Source organism: Pygocentrus nattereri, chromosome 26, assembly GCF_015220715.1.
Source record: "Pygocentrus nattereri isolate fPygNat1 chromosome 26, fPygNat1.pri, whole genome shotgun sequence".
Lineage (NCBI taxonomy): Eukaryota > Metazoa > Chordata > Actinopteri > Characiformes > Serrasalmidae > Pygocentrus > Pygocentrus nattereri.
In genome coordinates, this window is record NC_051236.1 from 13,336,881 (window position 1) to 13,362,558 (window position 25,678).

The window sequence follows — 25,678 nt, forward strand, 5'->3', positions numbered from 1 at the left end:
CCCACAGTGAATTGAGTTTATGCATGCATTATTAATGACGCAGCAGTGCGGGTTAGCAGCAGATTGAGGTAGGCGCTTTGATCCCATCCCCAAAATATCTCATGCAGCACTTCACACACGAGTCGGGAATGAAAACTGTCAGTTGGAGTGTTTAGTGGGATTCAGACGTGTCTAAACTCTTTTAAACCCGCCAGAACTTTACTTTTCGTTCTACGGTGTTGACCTAATTCAATCATGCTGCAAGAAACTGCCACATTTGCGAGCTGAAAAAGGCAGATTTCTGTATTGTGCAAAAAAAACAGGGAGAAGAAAATGTTATATTAGCAGTTTGTTGCATCGTGCATCCCTGGCAGATCAAGCAGTGGAAAACTCTGCACTTTCACCCTGCAATCTGCTTTAGATTTAGTACATCAGAATTTGCATTTTATTGTTTAAATGTCAGCTGAATATGCAACATTATGAAACAAAAAAGGTTCTTTATACATGCTTTACAGAATGTACAGGTACAATATTCAAAATAAAAAGGAAAAAAGTAAAAAAAAAAAATACAAAAATAAGCAGCACTGGAATAGCGTGAAAGCATTAATGTTGAACTTTGGTTTCGATTCAAGAGAGTAGTGTGAATGAGACTTCTGGTGCAAAGCAAACTGCACTTGAATATTTGCCACTTTTACAACAAACTCATGGCCTTCAACACAAAATCTCACAAACTTAGACCACCTCCATTATAAGAGCAGTTCATCTTCCATTGTTCAGTAACATTGCTCTTATTCAGAACACGAATAATAATTAACGTTATTTTTGAATGACTGAATTTGAATCTTCCGACAGCAAAAGTGTGCAAGTGATTGCAGTGATATGTGCTACAGCTATTACTGATGATCTTAAATAGCTTTTAAGATCTAGAAAACCTCACCATAAGCTACTGAAACCCCAGACATGCTGCTATAAATCGAAAGAAACTGATTGGAAGTCACTTACATTAGCAACAGGGGCCAGTCTACTACGGTATCTGTAAGGCAGACCGTGGGACAGAACCATGTGCAAATCATAAAACAGCTAGAAATCAATATCACATTGAGTAAGTGATTCAACAGAAACCGATACAAAAGCATCAACTTATTTTCATCAAAATAAATGAATGTAAAAAATAAGAACATTTTAGGTGCAAAATTTAAACCATTTCAAACAAATGTGACAACATGGCACCAGGATGCAAGAATCACCAAATAATGGCATATACTAGGCAACAGCATATTCACTTCACATGATAAATATGGAAAGTACCCACATAACTGATACATACTGTATCTAACTGTAGTGACTTAATGTTTTAGTGCATTTCACAATACACACATTTCACAATAATATGTTAAGAGTACCTCAGTTCTGCCCACATCTCAGTTCCTGTATCTCTCACTCACAGCTCACACACACGTGACACAAATATTCTTTGGAACGCATCATCCTACTATATGAAATGCAGCATCGTTAAGATTGTACCAATTAGGGTGAAACCAGACCAACGCAAAAAGAGAGAAAGTGATAGAGCGAACGAGAGTGAGAGAGCAAGCGAGAGACTGACAAAACATACTGCAGTGAAAATCTATCTATGCTTGTAGATTCAGAAAGTGCTAAAAATCTAAAAGCCTACAACTGTGTTATGGAATTCTTTTGGAATGCAGCATTTCAGCAAGATAGAAACTATTGATTTAGATCAACACAGGCCCAGGTGAGATTTCAATACATGAATGTATGTACTTTAGGACATTAATTTTTGGTAACAGCAAAAACTCAGCATTGAGTTCTTTGGCCCCTCTACTCCCCGCTGCTGATTCGTTAGAAGGCAAACTGCGAGACCTTTATTTTCTGAGGACAGCATAGTGTGAACGATATTAATACTGACAACGCCACTGATATGGACATGTCCAATGCTCTATCACTAACTCCCTCAGACATCTTGGTGAGGCTAGAGTCAGAATGGACCTTTTAAGGGGAATTAAACAGTTACACCATTGATTAGGTCTTTGCTCCACAGCCAGGCTGAAGAGAGTTGGAATCATACCATCTCTCAAGGCCATATTTATATGCAAATGAAGCGCAAGAAGTACACACAGTACAGCATCCAAACAGCTGAAACTGAGCCTGGTACACATTTCCAGGTAAAATGCGTGGGAGAAAGGTAAAATGCCTAAATCATCCTTATGTATGTACTCATACATCTTTTCAACAGCAGGGAGAGATGGTTACAGTGGAGAACTCTAGAACAGGACAGTGAACTACATACAAATCAGTACACAGGAAAGCACTAATTTAAAAAAAAACCTGACAAGCAATGACAATATGGGAATGGATTCAGTATGCAGATGGCCAACCCTGTAAGATTGCTGCAGATCGATTGTCAAAGGTGCAACATCTCTCTTAACATCTGATATAGTGCCTTTCATAAAAAGGAAGAAAATAGAGTATATATTTGCCTTTGTGGCCAGCACTAAACATATAAAATGCATTTGACAAAGACAGTTTACTTTAGCTTACATTACATATTGGGTTGGAAAATGGAAAATAGCTTTCCACTCTTACAAGGGAATAATGTACGTGGGCCATTCTCACCTGCCAAGAGGAAAGAAAAATGCAGCACAGCTATTTGGCTCCCTGATGGCATTAAATGGTTCTAACAATTGACAGGTGGGTCAGCCACTCTAAGCCTTGATGCATGGGGAGGATCCTTTCACAGTCTGTGCACAAACAGGTCCTTTTTCAGAGCCATGGGCAGCAGTAGGAGGGCTAGTTCAATGCTTTGGCATACATATGGGAGTTCCAACTCCCCTAAACACGGGAAAGGTGAGAAAAAAGTCACAAGTTAAAGGCTAGGCGAGTGAGGCTTTTGGAAACGATACATTCAGAACCTCAACTTAAACCAGATTTATTTTTTATGGAATCAGAAGGAAGATCATTAGAAGATCCTGGAAGGGTTTTTCCACAATAAAACATACGAGAATACACACACACACACACACACACACACACACACACACACACACACACACACACACACCCTAGTGGGTTCCAATGAAGGGACAGGACGGAATGTAAACACAGAAGAGAGAGGTGTTTTCTTTTTTGGCAGACTGTGAGTTTTCTTAGAGGAGGTAGTGGGATTTAAGGGCACATGGAGAGGAGCTGTAGACTGAGGGCTGACTATGGGGTCACAGCGGGCCATGGCGGGGTAAAAAGCGGCTTTTGGGTAGGTTCTATGTGGGAGGTGGGCTGTGATCCTGAGGGTTAGTCCTGTATGAGCCTTCCTCCAGGCCCCCACTCCTCTGCTCTTGGCCATCACCTCCAGAGATCCCCAATGGGGGCTTGTGTACAGTCACTGGCCCCTGGGGCAGGACAGAAGGGTGTGGGTCCACGCCACCCCAAAACGACCTGCCAGGAACATCTGCGGACAGAAACAAAGTAAGACAATAAGAAAGAGAGCATAACCACAACGTAACCCACTGTAAAAAATATGTTTACATGTGTATCTCTATGTCTGCAAGAACTCGCATGTGTTTAACTTAGAAATGTGCACTGCTTATCAAGACTGGGGATACTCAACTAAAAATATTTTTAATAAATGAGCATAGTTTTGTTGGTTTGCACCAGTTTATCACATTAAAGACTGATGTGATTTATTTTTAGGAAACTGGTTTGGGATTTTCAAGAAAAATAATGTATGTTAAGCCGCTTTAAGTTTTTGCAAAGCCACACAAATATGTTCATTTATTTAAGTCCCAGGGAACACAGTGTAAAATATTAAAAATGTCTGTATGATACTAAAATTAAGTGTTATACACTGCTATATACTGCTGCTTATGCATTCATTGAACGCTGGCGTTGACCAAACAAACGGACAAAGTGAAGTTTTTGCTAGTTCTGTTTTCTAGGTTAGCTTTTGTTCATTGTTAGCTTTCTCTAGGTAAGTTACTCTGAACAGAGAAAAAAGACTGTGGGAGAACAGTTTTGTTCAAGCTGTGTGGGCAGGACAAAGCAGCCCTGTAATTGATGAAGATAAAGCTAACATATGTACTACTCAAGATTAGGACTGCCCATTTAATGTCAAGAGAGGATAATATTGGCAAAATACATCAGACGTGGAGGATATTGGAAAGTTATTCACAAGACATTTTTCATAACATGTACACTAGGGATGCAATGGTACACGGTATATTGTTCAACCATTTGGTACACCCCCTACAGTTCAATGTGCGCACGTGAACTGCGGTATTATGTTATGCCTGTCATTTTTATATAATGTCTAATTATAGAATTACTTGCTTATTGTGCTGTAGCCTATATGTCAGGCCCAATGTGACAATGGCAGGCGCTAGAGAAATTAAGCCCACCACACACTGGACAAGCATGTCATACAGGGCAGCATTCAAAAATTTGTATACCAGGCGTGATAAGTGATGCTTAATGCTTTATTTTATTCAATTTATACAATAGTGTACATATGAATTTTAACCTGGCAATATATGGCATTTCCTGCCAGCGTTCTATAGCATCACTCTGCTATGTAATGCTATGCTATGTGTCTGGTGTACAATATCCCCTCCCTCACACACATTTCACCAGAAAAGTAATTCCCAAACTCACCCGAAACATCATTGAGAGAAACTGAAAACGAACTGATAGACACCCTATCTAGCTTTGTTTATTTATTTGAAATGGAGAAGGCAAAGCACCTACAAGTTGTCAAAGCACTTTAAAATTACTTGTTATTCTCCTCTTGATTTCATACAGTACAGACAGAAACCAAGCCTAATCAGTCATGCTGCAATTTTTGAATGGAAAGTTGTATTTGTCTAAATAAAGAATTTATTGTTTAAAGGGTGATGTTCAATATAAGTATACTAAAACATTCGCCATGGCCCAAAAACCATGATACATACCAAATTGTGGGCCCACCGTACCATGGGATCCCTAATGTACACTGTGTATCCAACAAGAGCTACAGGAACCTACTTAGAAAGCAAACAAAGATTTAGGTTCCCTGGGGCTTTAAAAAAAGTTTGTAAGCTAGGTAGTGTATGTGTAACCTGTCTCTGTCTACTCTTGTTTATGTGTGACTGCTGACCGCTGCTGTAGTGGTGTGAGACGCAAAGTCTTGGCTCATGGCTGGCAAGGAAGGCGGATGCATCATGCTGACAAATCAGACTCTCAAGGGCTGCGTCCTCATGCTGGGAATGTTGCTCTCGCTCCACCCGCCTGTCACACACCGTGTCCTGGGGTAGTTGGGCAGCAAGTGCATCATCCTCACCCAGGTAGGCATATGGGCAGTACTCCCGTGTGCGAGAGTAGATGTTGGCATTGTCATAACAGTCCGAGCAGATGACCAGTGGACTGGTGCCACCTAAAATAAACAAAACAAAAATTATATATTTTAACATAAATTCACTTTATGTTTGAAGAGCTTTTGTTGCTCCTTGAATAAGCTATAAAAGCCTTGGAATATTAAACATGACATGTTTAATATTTATGCACACATACTGCCACAAAATACAGTCAAACTGTCAAAACTGTATGGTAAAATACCTTTTAATCTGTACATACACACAAGACCAAATGTAGACACACAAACACACCATTGGGCACAGGTGTCAGTCCCTCCCTTGGTTCACCAGGGTGGAAGCTGCTGCGGCCAGCAAACAGAGACCCAACACGATTACCAAGCATGCCACTGGCTTCAGGGTCCATCTCGCAACCCACCTCACCATAGCACATGCCTACGGGAGAACAACAGAATTTAAAAATAGCCTAAAGTTCAGAGTAAACAAAGTCAGAATCCATTTTAACTGCTAAGCCTAAATGTGTAGTTCACGAAATTGAGTTACATAACTTTTACATAACATTAAGCATTGTTGCTGAACTCAGCTGGTAGCTAACTTAATTTCCTGGGGTAGTTTATTTAATAGTGCGTTAATATGTGCACTCAAAACAGCAACCTGTATAAATTCAACATCATCTAGTCATCGGTTAGCAATTTAGTATTTTGATAATATTACAGAAAACAAGGCACAGATGAATTAATAAGGATAATATGAATTTGCTTATAAGGCAAGCTTCTTCAGGTAAATTGATTATTTGCTATGTTAGATTTGTTTCAATACTTTGTGGCCACCACACTGACATGATCTTTAACAGCCAGCAAAATCTTCAGCCTCAGTTCATATATTATGCTCAAGATTATACATGCTTTTGCTGACATGTCTATACAAAGGAAAGCTATTAAGGTTGCATTCTCCAGAGAGCCTGGTGTCAAGATGATAAAAGGGCTCAGGAACCCAGATAAGAGGATGTCTGTGTATAAATGAAGCTATTTGGATCTGCTCACATTCTGTATATTGGATTTATATGGCACCAGGAAATAATAATTAAAACTAGGCTGCTATGACACCAACACAAATTAAGCAGTGGTGTAAAAGTAGCTGGTTCTTTATTTCATGACAACTTTCTGGAACAGAGGTTTCCACAGCTTATATCCATCATGTGAAATAAATAAAAATCAGAAACACTTCTTCAGGATTGTGACGTTCTACACAAAGTGCCCATATCAAAGATTTCCACCCAAGCTGGTTCTGTTACGCTTTTCAAACACTGGCCTTACCATCAGTGCCTTTGTGTGCATAGCCGTTGGCCAGGGAGGGCATGAGCTGCTGGTGGCTGCCTGCCTCAGAGTTACTATAGCCCTCCTGAGGCTCAGACAGTGTGCCTTGGGAAGACAGGTAACTCGGGATATCCGCTGGCAGATTCATCTCATCTGAAAACACACATAAATATACATACACAGATCTAAACATGCCACTATGCATATATTGTTGGTATTCATTTGCAATCTTAGTCAAGTTTACATCTAGCAAAATATGGAGAGTTAAGACACTAAAAATGGGAGAACTTGCACCAGTCAACAAGATACTGATTTAATATCAGCAAACTAGTTTTGGTTGAAGGACTAAGGTTACTATCTACATGATAATCTCACTCACTGTGCAATAATTTTAGGTATATAACAGAATAATGATGTTGCATTGGAGAGCTCAGATGGAAAAAATTCATAACTTTTCCAGCTCACTTTTAATTTCTGCTTACATAAAGTGTTGAGGTTTGCATGTTCTCCCCGTGTCTCCGTGGGTTTCCTCCGGGTTCTCCGGTTTCCTCCCACAGTACAAAGACACGCGGTCAGGCCAATTGGACATGCTAAATTGCCCCTGGGTGTGAGTGTGTGAGTGACTGTCTGTGTCTGTCTGTCTGCCCTGCGATGGACTGGCGACCTGTCCAGGGTGTATCCTGCCTTCCGCCTGAAGACTGCTGGGATAGGCTCCAGCACCCCCCCGCGACCCTAACGGAGAAGCGGCTTAGAAAATGGATGGATGGATGGATGGATAAACTGTTGAGGTTTCCAACTGATCACAGAACAGTTTCTCTCTCCCACTTCAGTTACCAAAACATCATTATTACTATTAGAAGTATTTGATACTGCCTGAGTCAGGGTCTGCTTTGTTGCATGGCTTTGTCTCTTTAGTCCATTACAGTTTCCTTATATGAATATTGTTTCTTTGTCAGCTAATCAAGACCGCAATGAGTCTCACAAAAGTATTCATCAGTGCAGTTTCCCCACATACCTGTGTTGGTGATGCTATAGTCCTCGCTCTTGTGTCTCATGTGGTAGATGACTATCACCCATACCAGTGAAGTGCCCACCACACAGCAAACCACCACCATGACCACAATGCCCACTGTGGTCCAGCCATCCTGGTCGTAGGCACTGCTCGCTGGGTCACAGTTGGCAGAGGGCGAGACACTGAGGTAGATGTGGCCACGTTCAGTGCCAAGCGTGTTGGACATAACACAGGTGTATTTCCCGGCATCGGACGGTCTGGCATCTACAATTATAAGCAGCTGATTGGCTGCTGCAAAGAAGTGACGCTCAGTCAGCAGCAATGGGCCATCATCTTTAGTCCAGTTGAGGCGGGGGGCAGGACTTCCTCGGGCTATGCACTGGAGAACTGCAGTCTCACCACGTGCTACAGTACGATCTTCTAAGGGGCGCTGGAATGATGGAGTCTCTGTAGGTGATAAACAGAATAGAGTTAATGATAAACAAAATGCATGGTTTAAAGAGATTGTTAGACAAACTATAATAACTAATTTACACAACTTTTAAACTAAAGCTATGAGACATTACGGTCCATTTGTATAGAGAACAGTATTTCATACGGTCTCAGAAACACATAAGCAAGTCAATTACCTAACTATGTAGTTTGAGGCATGTGTGTGATGATTTAGGCATGATGTCTGTATGATGCTAATTATTTGGGTATTACTTTCCATTTCATGTTAGTGACATTAGCTCCAGTTTAAAACTAAAGCTGTAAAAAAGAATTCTATTTGGACTCGATAGCTGTATTTAAACAGTAGCTACACTGTAAGACTGAAAAGATGAGACTTACCCAGCACGGTGAGAGTGGCATTAGCTGAAAGGCTGCCTGCCTCATTCTTAGCAGTGCAACTATACACGCCCATGTCCTCCGTTTTCACATTGGCGATGAAAAACGTGTCATCTTCAGGCATGACATGCATCCTTCTCTCACGGGCAGCAGGAAAGTTGATACCACCATCCTTCTGCCAAGCGATTTGGGGAGGTGGGTGGCCTTCAGCTGCACACTCCAATCGGGCAACAGTTCCCGTGCGGATCGTCAGGTCCATGGGTGTCTTCAGGAATGAAGGCAACTCTGGGAATAAATGCACAGATTTACTGCTTAGACTAAAGGACAATGACAAATTCAAATTTTTCCAAAAAAGAAAAAAAAGGGGGGGAGGGTATAAATACACAACTCTTGCTGAAAAATTCTGGAGCAACACGAAAAAAAGCAGATCCAGTTACATTTGCGCTCCCTAAGGTTTTGTGGAATCCACAGATAATAAGGCCGGAGCCTGTGACTTCACCCTCATCACTACATTATTAACATATTACTACAAATTCTTCCCTCTGGAAAACTAGTCGCATCTCTGAATTAATTTATCATACAGACTTATAGTTAATGTTCTTTCAACTGAAGAATTCCTAAAAAAAAAAAATATATATATATTGCATAAACATTTTCTGATTAAATTCCTAAGCTGACCAAAGGCTTCTACTGTCAGTTTGTTTTCGAGTCAACTGGTATTCTGTTCAGGAGTTCATTTTCACTCTGAAAGTCACTGTCCATGGTAATTCCCACAAATGCAGCAGATAAAGATCAAGCTGAAAAACGCTGGGGTATTCCTTTAATTAAAATGGATCATTAAGCCACAGGCTGATAAAAGTTAATAGCCACTACGGCAAGAGTCAGAGCCTAAATAACTCTGATGTCAGAACATTAGAAGCAACATTAATGGCAAAATATTGGTCTCTGGCTAATTTAAATGACAATGTCTTTCCTGCTTCACACAACGAATGACACATATTGAATGCTGGTCGAGACAAGAATGACCTTACCTAAACAGACATAAAAAACTGAGGACTAATTCTTGTGCAGGAGCTCTATGGTGCATGAGCTCCCCAGTTTGTAGCGCTATAAAAATGCTGCTTCAGTCTGAAACTTTTGTTTCTGAGCATTGTCTGGGCACAAAGCCCCTCTCGAATCTGAATTATGATATGATGACAAAATAATCACATTGCCCAGGCTGGCTTCCCAGAGGGCTACATAATCTTTGTTCCACTGAAATTGGAAATTAAATTAGAGGAGTCCAGAAAACAACCATGGAGGGATAAGAGATCTAAACAGGGGCGGAAATGAAACTTATTTCATAACCAACGAGAGAAAAAATGATTGTCCGTCAGAAACACAGCAACATGAAAACCCTGAGGGTGCTTTTTTCCCCCCATCCCAGGAGGTGAAAGAAATATGCAATTGTTGATTGGCAGACATGAGATAACACCTCCTCTGGGAGCAACCCTAACATACACTCCACAGAACGCCCAACATCCCTGTACCTATGATTCTTTGATATGCAAAACCGCTCTTTTTTGTTACCCACACACTGACAGATTATAACATGACTAAAGACCCAGAAATCTGAAATAAATAACCCTGCTGAGAGAAACCACAAACAAACCTGATGCTACAACGAAGTGTGCCTGTGTTTTTGACAACTGTTTTCCTTCTTTCTGTTTAAATAATTCCATACCACCTATGTAACATTAAGACATGTAACTTTGTATTACAGCGGTGCAATATTCAATGTCATTATTGTGATAATCATTACAATGTCACAATTTGCTTTTCTGAGCACATTGTGGATAGCGTCAATATTTAAACAATCCCCAACTGCATGTTTAATTGCAAAGTGAGCATAATTAGTCCAGTTTAACTGGATTTAGCTCTTTTTAAACTCACACAATTACAACCACTTCCCCAGTAAGGGTAAGGACATGCAGACTAGCAAAATAGAAAATAAAAATAGACATTTGCTAGCAAAGTCTGTACAAGTTGACTGTGGAGAAATTTTTTAAAACTGTCTTTGTAACATAGGCTGTAGAGAGACTGTGTTATTCTACCATGTACATCACCACCTAATTTTAGTAATTAGCAAAGCTGCTGTAGCTCAGTTTCTCAGCGTGTGTCCTCAGTACTCTGCACAGCATGATAACTTGAATAAAACAGCTTTAATGAAAATTGCCAGTAGACAGAGCTGTCTGTGGATACTGCATTTTACATAGCATGGACTGCATGTTTTCATACAGTGGGGCCATTTGTCCATACAGTGTGAGTCAGCAAAGAAAAAGATTTCTAATAGCAATCAACCACAGCTCAACCAGTAAATCAAAAGATGTCAAATTCCACAAGTGGGCTCGTCGGATGCGATTCCTGCCGTCATGGTGCTACAGAGGATGTTGCTAAAAGTGTGTGATAAGGGACGGCCCACCGCTCCAAAGTGTGGAAGCTGACATGTTTCCCACTTCTCCCCAGTACCATGGGATGTACAATGCGAGTGGTCAATGGGAGTTGCTCAGGTAGCCACGACTCAGAGTTACGAGTCACACCAATGTCCCTTTTAATGACAAAATTATTCTGAGAGAATATAGCAAACCAGTAAACACAGCTGAAGATGAAACAAGAAGAAAAAGAGTTATAAACAAACACAACGCTAAGAAACAGAAAACGAAATGTGAATTATTGTCAGCCTTTAAATAGATAACTATCTTACTTGGACTAGTCCAAATAAACAAAAGGGTAGAAGAGCTAACTCCTTTGCCTACAGAGAAAGGGATTTAAAGACAAACTAAAGTTAAACCTATTGGCAGATCTCGCTGCCCACAAACATCAGGTCTGAACTCATAAAACCGCATGAACAAGAGAAAAGAAGAAATTCTGGAAAAATTCTGGAAAATTGTGACACATAAATTGTGACACTATTTCAATGTTGCAGTAGTTTACACACTCCATACACTCTTTACACAATCAGTAACACGCTGCACACTCAACTGTGATTAACTACATTAAACGTTTGTCCATACTAAACCAGCCATTAGGGGTGTACTTTGTGTACTTCTGATACTGGTCCCAAGCCCGGATAAATGGTGAGGGTTGCGTCAGGAAGGGCATCCGGCGTAAAACTTGTGCCAAAACTATCATGCGGATCACAAATATGATTGCCATACCGGATCGGTCGAGGCCCGGGTTAACAAAGACCACCTCCGGTGCTGTTGACCAGCAGGGTGCCGGTAGAAATTGGACTACTGTAGGTCGAAGACCATCAAAGAGGAGAGGAGGAAGGCGGGTTAGAAGGCAGCAAGAGTGAAGGAAAGGCAGGATTGTGGAGGTTAGAGTAGGGACTCTGCACATAGGGACAATGATTGGTAAAGGCAGAGAGCTTGCAGACATGATGGAGAGAAGGAAGGTAGATATTCTGTGTGTCCAGGAGACCAGATGGAAAGGAAGCCAGGTCAGGAACATTGGAGGTGGATTCAAACTGTTCTATCATGGTGTAGAGAGGAAGAGAAATGGAGTAGGGATAATCCTAAAGGAAAAGCTTGTGAAAAGTGTTCTGGATGTAAAGAGAGTGTCAGACAGGATCATGAGCCTGAAGTTGGAGGTTGATGGTGTAATTTTGAATGTGGTCAGTTCATATGCACCACGGGTTGGTTGTCAGTTAGAGGAGAAAGAGGAATTTTGGAGTAAGATGGATGAAGTGGTAGATGGTGTCCCTAGAGAGGAGAGATTGGTGCAGACTTCAATGGACATGTTGGTGAAGGGAACAGAGGGGATGAAGAGGTGCTGGGTATGTATGGTGTGAAAGACGGAAATGCGGAAAGTCAGATGGTTGTAGATTTTGCAAAGAGAATGGAAATGGCTGTGGTGAACACGTATTTTCAGAAGAGGGAAGAACACAGGGTGACATACAAGAGTGGAGGGAGGTGCACACACGTGGATTATATCCTTAGCAGGAGATGCCACCTAAAGGAGATTGGAGATTGTAAAGTGGTACCAGGGGAAATTGTAGCAAGGCAGCATAGGGTGGTTGTCTGTAGAATGAGATTAGAAACAAAGAAGATGAAGAGAGTGAAGACAGAGCCAAAGATTAGATGGTGGAAGCTGAAGGAGGAGGATGGTTGCAGGCAGTTCAGGGAAAAATTGCAACAGGCCCTTGGGGGCAGTGAGGAGCTACCTGAGGACTGGGAAACTACAGCTAAGGTGGTGAGAGAAACCGGCAAAAATGTGTTGGGTGTTTCTTCTGGTCAGAGGAAAGAAGACAAGGAAAGTTGGTGGTGGAATGAGGAAGTCCAGGAGAGTATTCAGAAGAAGAAGGCAGGTAAGAAAAAGTGGGATAACCAGAGAGATGAAGGGAGTAGGCAGGAGTACTGTGAGGCTAGTCGCATAGCAAAAAGAATGGTGGCAAAGGCAAAGGCTCAGGCCTATGATGAGCTGTATGAGAGGCTGGACAGTAAAGAAGGAGTAAAGGACTTGTATTGTTTGGCTAAACAGAGAGATAGAGCTGGAAAGAATGTACAGCAGGTTAGGCTGATAAAGGATAGAGAGGGAAATGTACTAGTGAGTGAACAGAGTGTTGAGTAGATGGAAGAAGTACTTTGAAGAATTAATGAATGAGAAAAACGAGAGAGAGAGAGAGAGAGAGAGAGAGAGAGAGAGAGAGAGAGAGAGAGAGAGAGACAGAGAGAGAGAGAGAGAGAGAGAGAGAGAGAGAGAGAGAGAGAGAGAGAGAGAGAGAGAGAGAGAGAGAGAGAGACAGAGAGACAGAGAGAGAGAGAGAGAGAGAGAGAGAGAGAGAGAGAGAGAGAGAGAGAGAGAGAGAGAGAGAGAGAGAGAGAGAGAGAGACAGAGAGAGAGAGAGAGGATCAGGAAGTGCAGAGAATTGGAAAGGTGGAAGTGAGGGCAGCTTTAAAAAAGGATGGAAAATGGAAAGGCAGTTGGGCCAGATGACATACCTGTGGAGGTATGGAGATGTTTAGGAGAGATGGCAGTGGACTTTTTAACCAGGTTGTTTAACAAACTCCTGCAGAGTGAGCGGATGCCTGATGAGTGGAGAAGCAGTTTACTGGTCCCCATTTTTAAGAACAAGGGTGATGTGCAGAGCTGCAGTAACTACAGAGGTATAAAGTTGATGAGCCACACCATGAAGGTATGGGAAAGAGTTGTTGAAGCAAGGCTAAGGCGAGAGGTCCAGATCAGTGAGCAGCAGTTTGGTTTCATGCCCAGAAAGAGTACCACAGATGCAATTTTTGCATTGAGAGTGTTGGTAGAGAAGTACAGAGAAGGTCAGAAGGAGCTACATTGTGTCTTTGTGGATCTAGAGAAGACATATGATAGGGTGCCAAGAGAGGAACTGTGGTACTGTATGAGGAAGTCAGGTGTAGCTGAAAAGTATGTTAGGGTGGTGCAGGACATGTATGAGGATAGTGAGACAGTGGTGAGGTGTGCAGTTGGAGTGACAAATGGTTTCATGGTGAAGGTAGGGTTACATCAGGGATCAGCTTTGAGCCCCTTCTTGTTTGCAATGGTGATGGACAGGTTGACAGATGAGGTCAGACAGGAGGGTCCATGGACCATGATGTTTGCAGATGACATTGTAATCTGTGGTGAGAGTAGAGAGCAGGTGGAAGAGAATCTGGAGAGGTGGAGGTTTGCACTGGAGAGGAATGAAGGTCAGTAGAGACGAGACGGAATACATGTGTGTGAATGAGAGGGAGGCAGGTGGAAAGGTGAAGATGCAAGGAGTAGAGGTCGTAAAGGTGGATGACTTCAAATATCTTGGGTCAACCATCCAGAGCAATGGACAGTGTAGAAAAGAGGTGAAGAAGAGGGTGTAGGCAGGATGGAGTGGGTGGAGACAGGTGTCAGGGCTGATGTGTGACAGAAGGATAGCAGCAAGAGTGAAAGGGAAGGTTTACAAGACAGTAGTGCCGGGTAAAAGGAGAAGAGGTAGATCTCAGAGAAGGTTTATGGATGTAGTGAAGGTGGACATGGAGATGGTTGGTGTAAAAGTAGAGGTGGCAGTAGATAGGGCAAGGTGGAGGCAGATGATCCGCTGTGCGACCCCTAAAGGGAGCAGCCGAAAGAAGAAGAAGAAATGCTTGTCCATACTGTGTCTTAGCACTTATTTCCAAAGAACGACCTCCGCCCTTCATGGAGTAAGTTGGTGGTTTCTTCCTCCTTTCCATAGGACAGAGCTCTACTCGTGCTCGGGTCCTCTCCCCATGCTTCTGACAGGTAAGTGCACTTTTCTTTTCCCCCTACACCTTTTTATACATTAATGTGGTAAATGCATGCAAAGTACAACCTTAATGTGCTCTTATTTGTCCAATAGACATATGCGTGACATATGCTGTCTATTCAGATATGCTCACTCTCTGGTGGGTGTGTAAGCATTTCACTTTTACAGTCTAAACAAACCCATTCAGCGTTTGTCACAGTGTTGTCTCGCTATCTTTCAAATATCCTAACAAGTGCTGGTGATGATATAGTGGCCAGAGTCCTCATCAAAAAGACACAGATGAGGAGAACAAAGCAATGAAATGAACATACAGCTGTACAGAAGCACTTTTCTGACATGGAACAAAACCCACTAGTGCAACATTACTAGATTCAATGTAACTAAATGTAACATAGCTACCTAATGCACTTCATTTAAAATCAGCTAGATTTCAATTATTTAACTGTTAAGGTCCATTGCATTCACTCACACTAATAACTACTTAATTCTAAGTAATTAATTATGGTATCAGACTCGATATCTGCAAGTACTAAAAAACTGTTCCCAAGCTGAAAAACATGTTATCAATGCATCTCTCATCGCATGCACTACAACCTATCAAACTGATATTTAGGCAAATTTAGCCAAAAAGCTCAAACAAGTACTGGAGAGTCAATGCAGACTTTATGAAAATGGACTGAGCAAACTGCAATACTAAGGATGTCATTCACTGGGATATTATCAACATTAATGTAGGACAGGCACTTGTTTTTAATACTAGTATAACAAGCTGGTACAACCTACTCTAGACTGCATATCACATTTAACATGGCTTTTTTACCTGATATCATTTGTACTTGCTAAGAAAACCAGTGATCAATTTAGGCTTCATGCATTCAGTTGGCGGCCTCCATCCATTTGAGTCAAGTCATGTAAATAGCAGCAAGATAATGGCCTACTTTAATGAATCTCCAGATCTAGGCTCAAATTTTGGTATTGTTCTTCAGGATTGCTCAAGTCTACATGAGATGCAGAAGTTGTATAGTGCTTACCATTGACTGTGAGCTTGGCTTCTGTAGAGTAGTTGGAGCCAAAGTGGTTGGAAATCACACACTGGTAGTGTCCCTCATCAGTGAAGTTGACATTGAGAAGGTGGAGTACACTGGTATACAGGAGCTGGTGCTCCTGGTAACGAGCATAGTTGTGCACCAGTGCTTCATACAGCACCTCTCTGTCCTTCCTCCAAGAGGCACTCATGGTAGAATCACTGCTACTGAAGGCAGAACAGTTGAGAGTGACGTTGGTCCCTCTCAAAGCTATCACTGTCCTGGGGTTCCCACTGATCTGGGGTTTAGGGAAGTCATCTGAAAGAGAGAGAGACAGGAGAGGGAGTTAGACATGGGCACTGAAATTTGATTTAATCCTTTCACTGTTTTTATATATATATATATATATATATATATATATATATATATATATATATATATATATATATATATATATATATATATATATATATATATATATATATATGTGTGTGTGTGTGTGTGTGTGTGTGTGTGTGTGTGTGTGTGACACAGACACACACACACACACAGAGAAGGCTAAGCAAATATATTTTTAAAAAGTACTGCAGATTGGCTCGTGCTCTCAAGTCTGAGTTGGGATTACCACAATTTCCATTTTCCCTTTAACAGATCTGGTCTCTAGGATAAATGTCAGTGGGGAACCCCTGCTATAAGCCTTCCAGGATATGACTAGGCTATTGTGAGTGTGTGTGTCAGTCAAAAATACTTTCACAGTATAATGACGTTCCTGCTAACCATAATCATGGAATAAACTTTTAAGCGATGCCTTTACTTGACTGTGAATGTTACTCTAGACATTTGAGAAACAACAGATATATGACTAGTGGTCACTTACTACAGACAAATTCTTCTGGCCTGACAGTGAAGATACTCCTGCCTGCTAGACGAGCTGGGTGTGCACACACAGCCGAGCATGACTGCTGGAAGTGGCCGTCAGTCAGCCATTGACCCAGCCAGGTCAGCTGGCAGTCACAGAGAAGACTGCTGGTGTTCAGATCACTGTAAGAAAAAAAGCACAATACACGTTTTAAGGGATGCAACAGTGAGACATCGGTAAAGCTGTTTTGGGAAAACGTGATTAAAAAAGTGATACACAAATACATTTGAATTAGGGACACAAATTGTTGCAATTTCGAAAAATGAAATAAAAATTAAATGATAGCATTGGTCAAATAACTACTTATTTGTCAGTTAACTGTTATTATATCTGTCCCTAATATGAAAGGAATGCTTCAATTTATATAATTTTAAACTGCCAGCAGGTTATGCTATATTTAGTGAATGTACCGCTTAGACTGCATGCTCTTGAACTTAAACATAAAGTGGTACATCCATATAAACAGTACAGAAAAGGAACAAAATTAAGAATACTTACAGTGATTTCAGTTTCAGTTGAGAGAAGGCATCAGGGTGAACAGACATGATCCGGTTCTTACTTAAGTCTCTATGCAGGCACATTTAAAAATGCATTAACATCACTGTATTATATATAAAGAAACAACAATGTCAAGATACAGAGTTTTACAAGTTTAAAAGATATATGAACTGAGGAACATAAAGGGAAACTTACAGACGCTCTAGTTCCCCCAGACCCTCAAATGCTCTTTTAGTGATGGTTCTAATCTTATTCTTTTGTAAGACCCTAAGGAACACACACACACAAAATACATCATATTAACGCAGCAACACCCAGATGAGACGTTTTTCAAAAACCCATGCTAAACTACATAACCGAAAATATATATATGAATGTGTGAGAGAGTGAGAGAGAGCAACTGTAGCAAGAACATACTGGAAACAGGCTACATTACAGAGTTTTTAAAATGTCCCATCACAGACAAAAGAAGACAAATAATGAATTTCCTTGTCAGCTTTATTGTCAAAGATATTCAACCACTATTTGCTGTTTCTGCAGAGAGGTTTTGAGCCAAGCTATACAATCCATGAAACAACAGCCTTTCTAATACAATCACTCAGCAGTACAATGCTCTAAAAGCAAATATTTCACAGAGATGAAAGGTCTATGGACATCTTATACTATGGAGCCATGTATCAGTCACTGCTCATACACACACACACACACACACACACACACACACACACACACACACACACACACACATATATAGATATGTGTGTGTGTGTATGTATATATGAGCAGTGACTGAGCAGTATATATACATAGATAGATATAGATACAATATAGCACAATTTATATTATATATGTATTTCTTATGATTGTACTATCTACATGTGCCTCATGGTCATGTGCTTTGTAAAATGTGTTGCCTCCAATTTAATGTGTTAATGTGTTCTAGGGCTGCTATTAAATGAAGTTGCTCGAATGATAAAAGCTTAAAAATGACAAGGTAATACTTACAATGTGTTGAGCTTTTTCATGCCCATAAATATCCCGAATGCATCCTCAATAGCAAGTGATATATCATTGTTACGGATATCTCTAAGAAGAGGGGGAAAAGGGAAGAAGGGGAAAAAAAGAAAAAAAAAATCAAATGTCAAAAGCAGCAACATATTAGAACAAAACTTGCAAACTGTTGCTAAGCAACCGCATATGACAAATTGCGATTCAGGAAGATCTCAGTGCTACAGCTTCAGCTGAGAATTCAGCTCCTACTTCGTATCTAGAAAGAAAGGTTTGTGATGGCACGCAAGTATGTGAAAGTATTATAAGGCTGTCTTCATGCACCAATGGCTACAAAAGGCTGATACAGCCCTCACTAATTCTGCCAAATGAACATGACGAAGGACAGGCAAAGAGAGACGTGTTTAAATGCAAATTTTTCCATGACTAGAGAATGAATGTATAGTATAGGAAGTCTTGACTATTCATTAAGATGTTATGATGATGTTGAGATGATTAGAAAACAAATAAATGAGATCCTTTCTCATTTAAATGAGATTCATAAACCATCTATGTAGATACATATGCTAACTAACTACTGGTAGGCAAATATACTGAACCATTCTAAAGTGGGCTTCAAATGAGGGAAGGGAATAGTCACAAAACCTGTATCTACATACATATATACCTGCTTTGACTTTTGACTTCTGCCTTCAGCAGAGAGCAGTGGATACTCAAACACATTTAAAAGCAAAAGAACAGTGAGCCCACACTGTATTACGTCAACAAAATACGAAGTAGGTATCTTGAATTTAGGCAAGTATTTCAAGCAGAACACAGAGGTTGTTGCATATGAGGTATTACTACAAAGCCTAATGAATGTCTATCTGAGCATGTGCAAGAATATGTGAAAGTTTGCTCAACACTTCTGCCCACAATGTGAGATGATGCTCCAAATTCTGTGTGTGTCTGTGGTCTTACAGCATGCGGACGTTTGTCAAGCCATTGAAAACTCCCTCTCCCAGATGTGTGATGCGATTCTCGCTCAGATTCAGACTCTGCAACAGCCCAAGCCCAGTGAAAGCCCAGTCATCTAGACGACTCAGGTGATTATAGGACAGATCCCTGGTACACACAAAACGCACACAACAGACAATACATGATGATTAAAAGTTTCACTGACATCCTTGGGCAAAACACCTTCCTTTCAGTAATCATATTGTGGCAAGTCATGTAACCAGCATTGAACATGCAATAACCAACTAACAAGCAAAATCTTGACACACACACACACACACACACACACACACACACACACACACACACACACACACACATATATATATATATATATATATATATATATATATATATATATATACATACATATACATATATATATATATGAGCATATATTTTGGATCATTGGATGTAGTCTGCCAGTGCTTCAAGACATCTACAACAGGAGGCTGATGAAGCACAATGTCAAAATTACAGGTGATCCCTCTCATCCTGGAGATCATTCAAGGCCAGCACAACTACACATGTCAACAGCTTTTTCCCCCACATGCATGTCACTCATTAACAACAGTGGACACTTTGCACTGTAATTTTAAACTGAAACCAACAAACTATCCTTACTGCATTACAGAATAACTCTTCCCTATCGTAACGCTTACCTACACAGCTGTACATGTTTTCATTGCTCACATCAACCTGTAATACACTGTATGTAGTAGTTCTCTCTTTAATGTCTCACATTAGCTCTTCATTATTCTCTCTCATTCACTAATTATTGTATTCTTATTTTACTTGTTAATAGTCTGTGTGCTTGTCTGTTCTTTTCAGTATGTGTCATACATATATACACACACTCATCAAGACAAACTGCTTGTATGTGAAACAAATTTGGCAAAATAAAGTGATACTGATTCACACTAGCTAAAAGTTATATTCTCAAAATTAGAAGAAAAAAACTAAATAAATGAAATTTAAAAAAATGTGATGGAAATGTTTTTTGTACAATTAATCCAAAAACATCCACTGGGTGTAAAAAAAACTAAACATTAAACTACAATTATACATGAAAAATATGTCTGATGGCATTTTGGCTGTGTGCCAGTAATACAATATGGCATTCACTCACAGGGCACTGCTATGCGTGTTAAAGAAGTGAAACCAAGAATGGAGCTTCAGATAACAGATCAGCATTCCTAGTGCTTATTCATAAAAAGGGAAGAAACAGCTGCCATCAGCAATTAATAATTAGGGACAAATCAATGTGTTCCCAGCCTTTTTCCAGTTACACCTAACACATTTTGTATTACTTTTAATACGACTTGTGTTCTATTTTATTTAAGACAAGCAATGTGTTCAGATATGTCTTTTTAACATAATCTGTGTCAAATATCAAAGTCTTCTCATGACCTGAGACAAAAAAAATGCTTAAATAATGGTAACAATTTTGAGCGTATTTTATGAAGCAACTGAGCAATACTAATCCATGATAGAAATGCAGGAAATGCTGAATAAACACAGTAAATTCAAGAACTTTTTTTTTTAAATCACATTTTGCTTTCAGACGTAAATACAAATCATGACAGAAGGCAGTAGATACCAATTTACTAATGCAAAAATTAAAACAAATGGAGATATTAGACAGCAGATACATGGCACTTGTCACTGCCTCCACATTCTTACAGTTGCGCTGCACTGAAGGTTTGTCTATAAATCTCACTTCACATTTTGCAGAAGTGTTTTTTTTAATGATGTGAGAGTATTAGTCTCGCGTGCAGAGATACATGAAACACAGCATTGTCCAAAAAAATGTAGCAACACTTCTGTTATCTGTTTTTGACAGCTGGATGGAAATCTGGTTAGTGGCTACAACACGGAAAAAGCCTCAGGGACTAGAGGTGAAGAGCAGTTGGGACTGTACATTTTACTCACAGCTCTTCTAGACGATGACAGAACTCCCAGGCATCAGCTCGAATGAGGCCAATGTTGTTCTGACTGACCCGGAGCACACGGAGCATGTGCAGGCCATACAACCAACCTTTATTAAGTTCTGTAAGGTTATTGTGTTCCAGCTCCCTGTAAAGAAAAACAATCAAAATACCAACACAGTCCTCTGTAATCCTCCACAACTACAACCATATATTTAAGCCACAATTTGATTATATAGACAGCAGAGTTTAGGGCATGCAGATGATATTAAACCCATTAATGCAAATTTCTTTTAGGCCTCTCTCCAAAAACATTCCCAGTAAAAAGGTTAACTTTGAAAAATTCTGTGATAACATTCAACAGATGGTCAGCTGCATTGCTGTTATATTAATGTTGCAAATTGCAAAGGCTGATTCATTCATTTCTTGATAAACAAATTCTCTAGTTGCCAACTGAAGATGAAATGGGTGCCAAAGAATAGAATAAGAACAAAGAATGTGCCTCAGGTTTTCAGTATTTACTCACAATTCCTCCATATTGTAAAGGCCAAAAAGAGCTCCATCCATCAGCTTAGTGATACCATTCCTCTGCATCTTCAGAGACTTCAGAGCCTCCAGCTCTTTGAAGATCAAACTGTCCACCACTCTGATCTTATTACGTTTCAATTCTCTACAACAGACAAGACGGATTTCATCCAGCATATTCATATCAACACACAGAAAAGGGCTGAGTTATTACACATGGAGAAGGATCTATAAACACGTCATTAATCTCCAAGTCATCTTATTATCAAAGCAAATATTTCTGGCAAGTGGTGACAATTGTCAACAGTGCTGTGCTGTAAAAGCTTGCTGAAGAACTACTCCACTCACAGAACTTGCAGCTGAGAAAGGGTGAAGACTTTAGCAGGCAGCAGAGACAATCTGTTCCTGTTTATCTTCAGTACCAGCAAAGAGCTGATGTTGCCAAAGCAGCCTGGCTCAAGAGAGCTGATCTTATTGTTGCTCAGATTCCTGGAAAAAAAAAACATGAACGAGTCTGTCAAGGTACTGTTTATTTAAAAGTAATGGATTAACGGAGATCAGCTGTAATTTGAGTCCAACTCAAATGAAAGCGCTGCGGCTGACACGATACCTATTCTGGGGAGCTTAAAATTCTTATAAATCAATAATATAAGCCAATGTGTTTTGTGTGTTCATATTCACCAGTTCAACCTGTATTGCTGTCATGCAGTTAAAGCTGCTCTCTGTGAGAATTTTTGATCATATTGAAAAAAATTGGGAAGAGTCTTTCAGACCACGTCATACATTGTTACATATCACACACAGGATAGAAGAGAAGGTCCAGCTTGATGTTCAAATAACATCATGGTGTTCACCAAGTTTGACAGCCTTCGCTTTGAATACGCCTTTAAACAAGCTTCCAATCATCATATTCATCTGGGGATGATTGGGGATGAATCTGATGTGTAGGCACAATGATATTAAAAAACATTGTTCCACATGTTATGTGCCATTATACCTTTCAACCAGAGAGGACTTTAAATCCCCAAATCTTACACAGTGTAGCTTTAAACACAGATTGTTGCACATCAAGCTGCCCAGTAATATAGCCGCCAATGCCTTGCCCTATCAGCAGGAGACCACAAGTTTGAAACCCGGAGGAGCCATGAGTTACCTAGTTAACTAGTTACCAGTGCGGTTACCAGCTGGTACCGATATTACTATGGGTTGCTAATATCAACCAAAGTTATATCAGTTGGGACCTAACTGTAATCACATTACAGTCAGCTATCCTACACAACGATGCACTTAAATACTGCAACAATATCAAAGTAAGTGGCTGAAAAAAGAAAGGCTTACAAATATTTAAGCTGCATAGGGGGAAATGATCCTGCTTTCAGCTCCAAAATCGAATTGGAGCTCAGATCCAGACTTTCAAGAGATGAATAAGGCAGAAGCTGCTCCGCCACCACATCAGCGATCCGGTTGTGAACACTAAATACACACAAAAAGAGAGAAAGAACAAACAGGTTTTATCTTGTTTATTGTACCAACTTCCATTTAATCACAGGCTATATTTTCATTAGACAACTTATAATGTATTTACTTAAAGCTGAGATATGAAAAAAAACATTATTATATATTGATGAACAAGGTTCTTCCCTGCAGGTAATACTCATTATGTGTCATTAATATTAAAATGACAATATTCTAGCAATGTCATAAAAAACGGATAAAAGAACAACTTACAGAGACAGCACAGTGATGTTTGATGAAGCATCTCCGAGAAAAGGCACACCTGCTAGCTCATTATGATTCATAGAGCTAAAAGAAAAGAAATTAAGTTTAGATTGACATAGCAACATGGCTTGAAGTGGAATCTGAAAAGAAGGTGGCTTCTATTGATCCCCAACCTGTTTTCTGAATATCTTATAGAACATGCACTCCACAAACAAATCTAAGACTTGCCAACTTGCATTTATGCTTTAAAAAAATGTGTTAGTCAAGAATCTAAAGCCTCACAGGCTTTAACTCTGAGCAGAAAGTAGCCAAAAAGTTTTTTTTTCTTTCAGATTTTCCAGCTGCGAGCATAGTTCTGTGTACTGAAGTATACACACTATATGGCCAAAACTTTGTGGACACCTAATGTTTCTTCCAAAATCAAGAGTACTAAAAAGGAGCTTGATCCCCTTTACTGCAATAACAGCCTCTACAATTCTGCTTTACACCAGATGTTGGGACATTGCTGTAATTTGCGATTTGACTGCATTCAGTCACAAGAGCATTAGTAAGGTCTGGTACTGATGCTGGATGATCAGCTCATCTCAAATGTGTGGGATGAAGCTCCATCACTCCAGAGAATGCAGTTCTACTGCTCCACAGTACAAAGCTGAGGGCTTTATACTCCCCTAGCTCACACTTTGGCCACTAGGCATGTTGACCTTAGGCTCATGTACAGCTGCTACAGAGCAATGTTCTATTATCAGTGCTTTCATATGGAGATTATACAAGCGTGATTTTGAATGCATCTCACCTCAGCAGTGGGTGGAACTTGATGCATTTGGATTCATTAACAAGAAGGGATGTCAACAAACCTTTGGACAATTAATGTATTTTAAGATTCCAAAGTTTGGAATCACTTGTCATTAATAATTGTTATTTACTCAATTTTAACTTATACAATATAGATTTAAAACCTAGAAGACAGAGACCAATAATTTTTTTCTTGTTATGCAGTCGTCTTTAGATCATCACTTTTCAAATAACTTAACCAGGCATTCTGGATGTTAATTTTAGTGTTAACTTCATTTTTAATGTTTTGCAGCTTTCTCGCAGAATCATCTATACTTCTGTTCATCATACAGGATGAACAGAATATATTATATTTTTCTAAAATATTTGTTAAAATCTGCAAAATTGTAGTGTAAAGATTCATTTCACACATTCATCTGTAACATTTTATTTCACTATTTTATATAGTGATCCCCAACTTTTAAATTGTGAATCATACAATACTCACTAATTCATTACAGTGGGAATATTTAAAGAAAATAGGGTTAAAGCGCAGTGCAGACTAAAGTTAGGTAGCTAAGCTAAGCTAGTTACAGTTTAGCCAACACTGAGATGAGGCTGGCCTTCCAACGCCTGTCAACAATCAGGCCAGCTCGACCTGCTACTTACACATGAGTGATCCAAGCTGGAATGGAGAGAGAGGGAGATGGCAGTCTTTTCCGACTGCAGTCCAAGAGCTGAGCTGCATCTGGACCTTCAGAGCACGTACAGGGAGAAGGGCAAGTGTCCAGGCCCTCGGAGCTCCGCAGCAGCAGGAGAAGCAGCAGGAGCAGGGCCTGGGGGATGGGCCAGCCTGCCGCCATTTTGAGTCTTTCCGGCACCAACAGCTGGCGAATTTATGGCATTAACCGGAGAAACTAAGAAAACCAAATCTTATAATGCGTCTAAACTGGCGTGTGGGTTCGAGTCAAAGCGAGCGCCGTGACGAATCTGCTCGAAAACAAAGGCAGAGTAAGTCTGCTCCATCACTAGGCTTTCCGTCCTTCCCTTCTTCCGCCTTTCCAATCTCTGCAGCTCCAAGAAATGTTCCAGGGAAAAAAACGTCACAAGAGCTCGAAAACGCTCCAGTTCCCCTCCATTAACGTCGTGAAGTCTACTGCCTAGATGTTTTAAGGCCGTGTCCGAGGGCTCTGTAACTCGCTGTGGTAAATGGCCTTTGTTTTGAAATGTTGTTCCACGACTTTTCTCCCAAGGAAAACAAAAGCGCCTTCCCTCGACATGCGATCCTCCTGCGTGCTCCCGCCCCTCTCACCGAGGCTTCCCATTGGACGAAAGGCACGTCGATCAAAGCGAATTCTTTTCCCATTGGCCGATTACAATATTGAAACGTCAACAGTCGTTTCAGACTGCAATCCTGTAAAATCATTTGAAAATATATTCTTCCGAATTAAAAGCGGCTAATGATAAAAACATCAAAGTAATTTTAAAATGAGACATGGATTATAATTTAATAACCAGAGTCTACGTGG

The 25,678-nt window shown here is 40.2% G+C and overlaps 1 protein-coding gene across 1 annotated transcript; it reads right to left on the reverse strand.

Moving 5' to 3' along the window:
* Positions 1–295: 295 nt before the first annotated feature.
* Positions 296–25,012, reverse strand: lrig2 (leucine-rich repeats and immunoglobulin-like domains 2). The gene is made up of 18 exons (XM_017697834.2): positions 24,819–25,012; positions 23,388–23,462; positions 22,998–23,132; positions 22,008–22,148; positions 21,661–21,804; positions 21,139–21,282; positions 19,171–19,314; positions 18,208–18,288; positions 17,398–17,469; positions 17,203–17,271; positions 16,663–16,826; positions 15,792–16,103; positions 8,496–8,777; positions 7,668–8,111; positions 6,653–6,805; positions 5,631–5,771; positions 5,123–5,398; positions 296–3,442 (listed from the first exon to the last, which is right to left on the reverse strand). Exons 1-18 carry the CDS (start codon positions 25,010–25,012, stop codon positions 3,255–3,257), a joined length of 3,159 nt encoding a protein of 1,052 aa, XP_017553323.1. The 3' UTR covers positions 296–3,254.
* Positions 25,013–25,678: the final 666 nt, after the last annotated feature.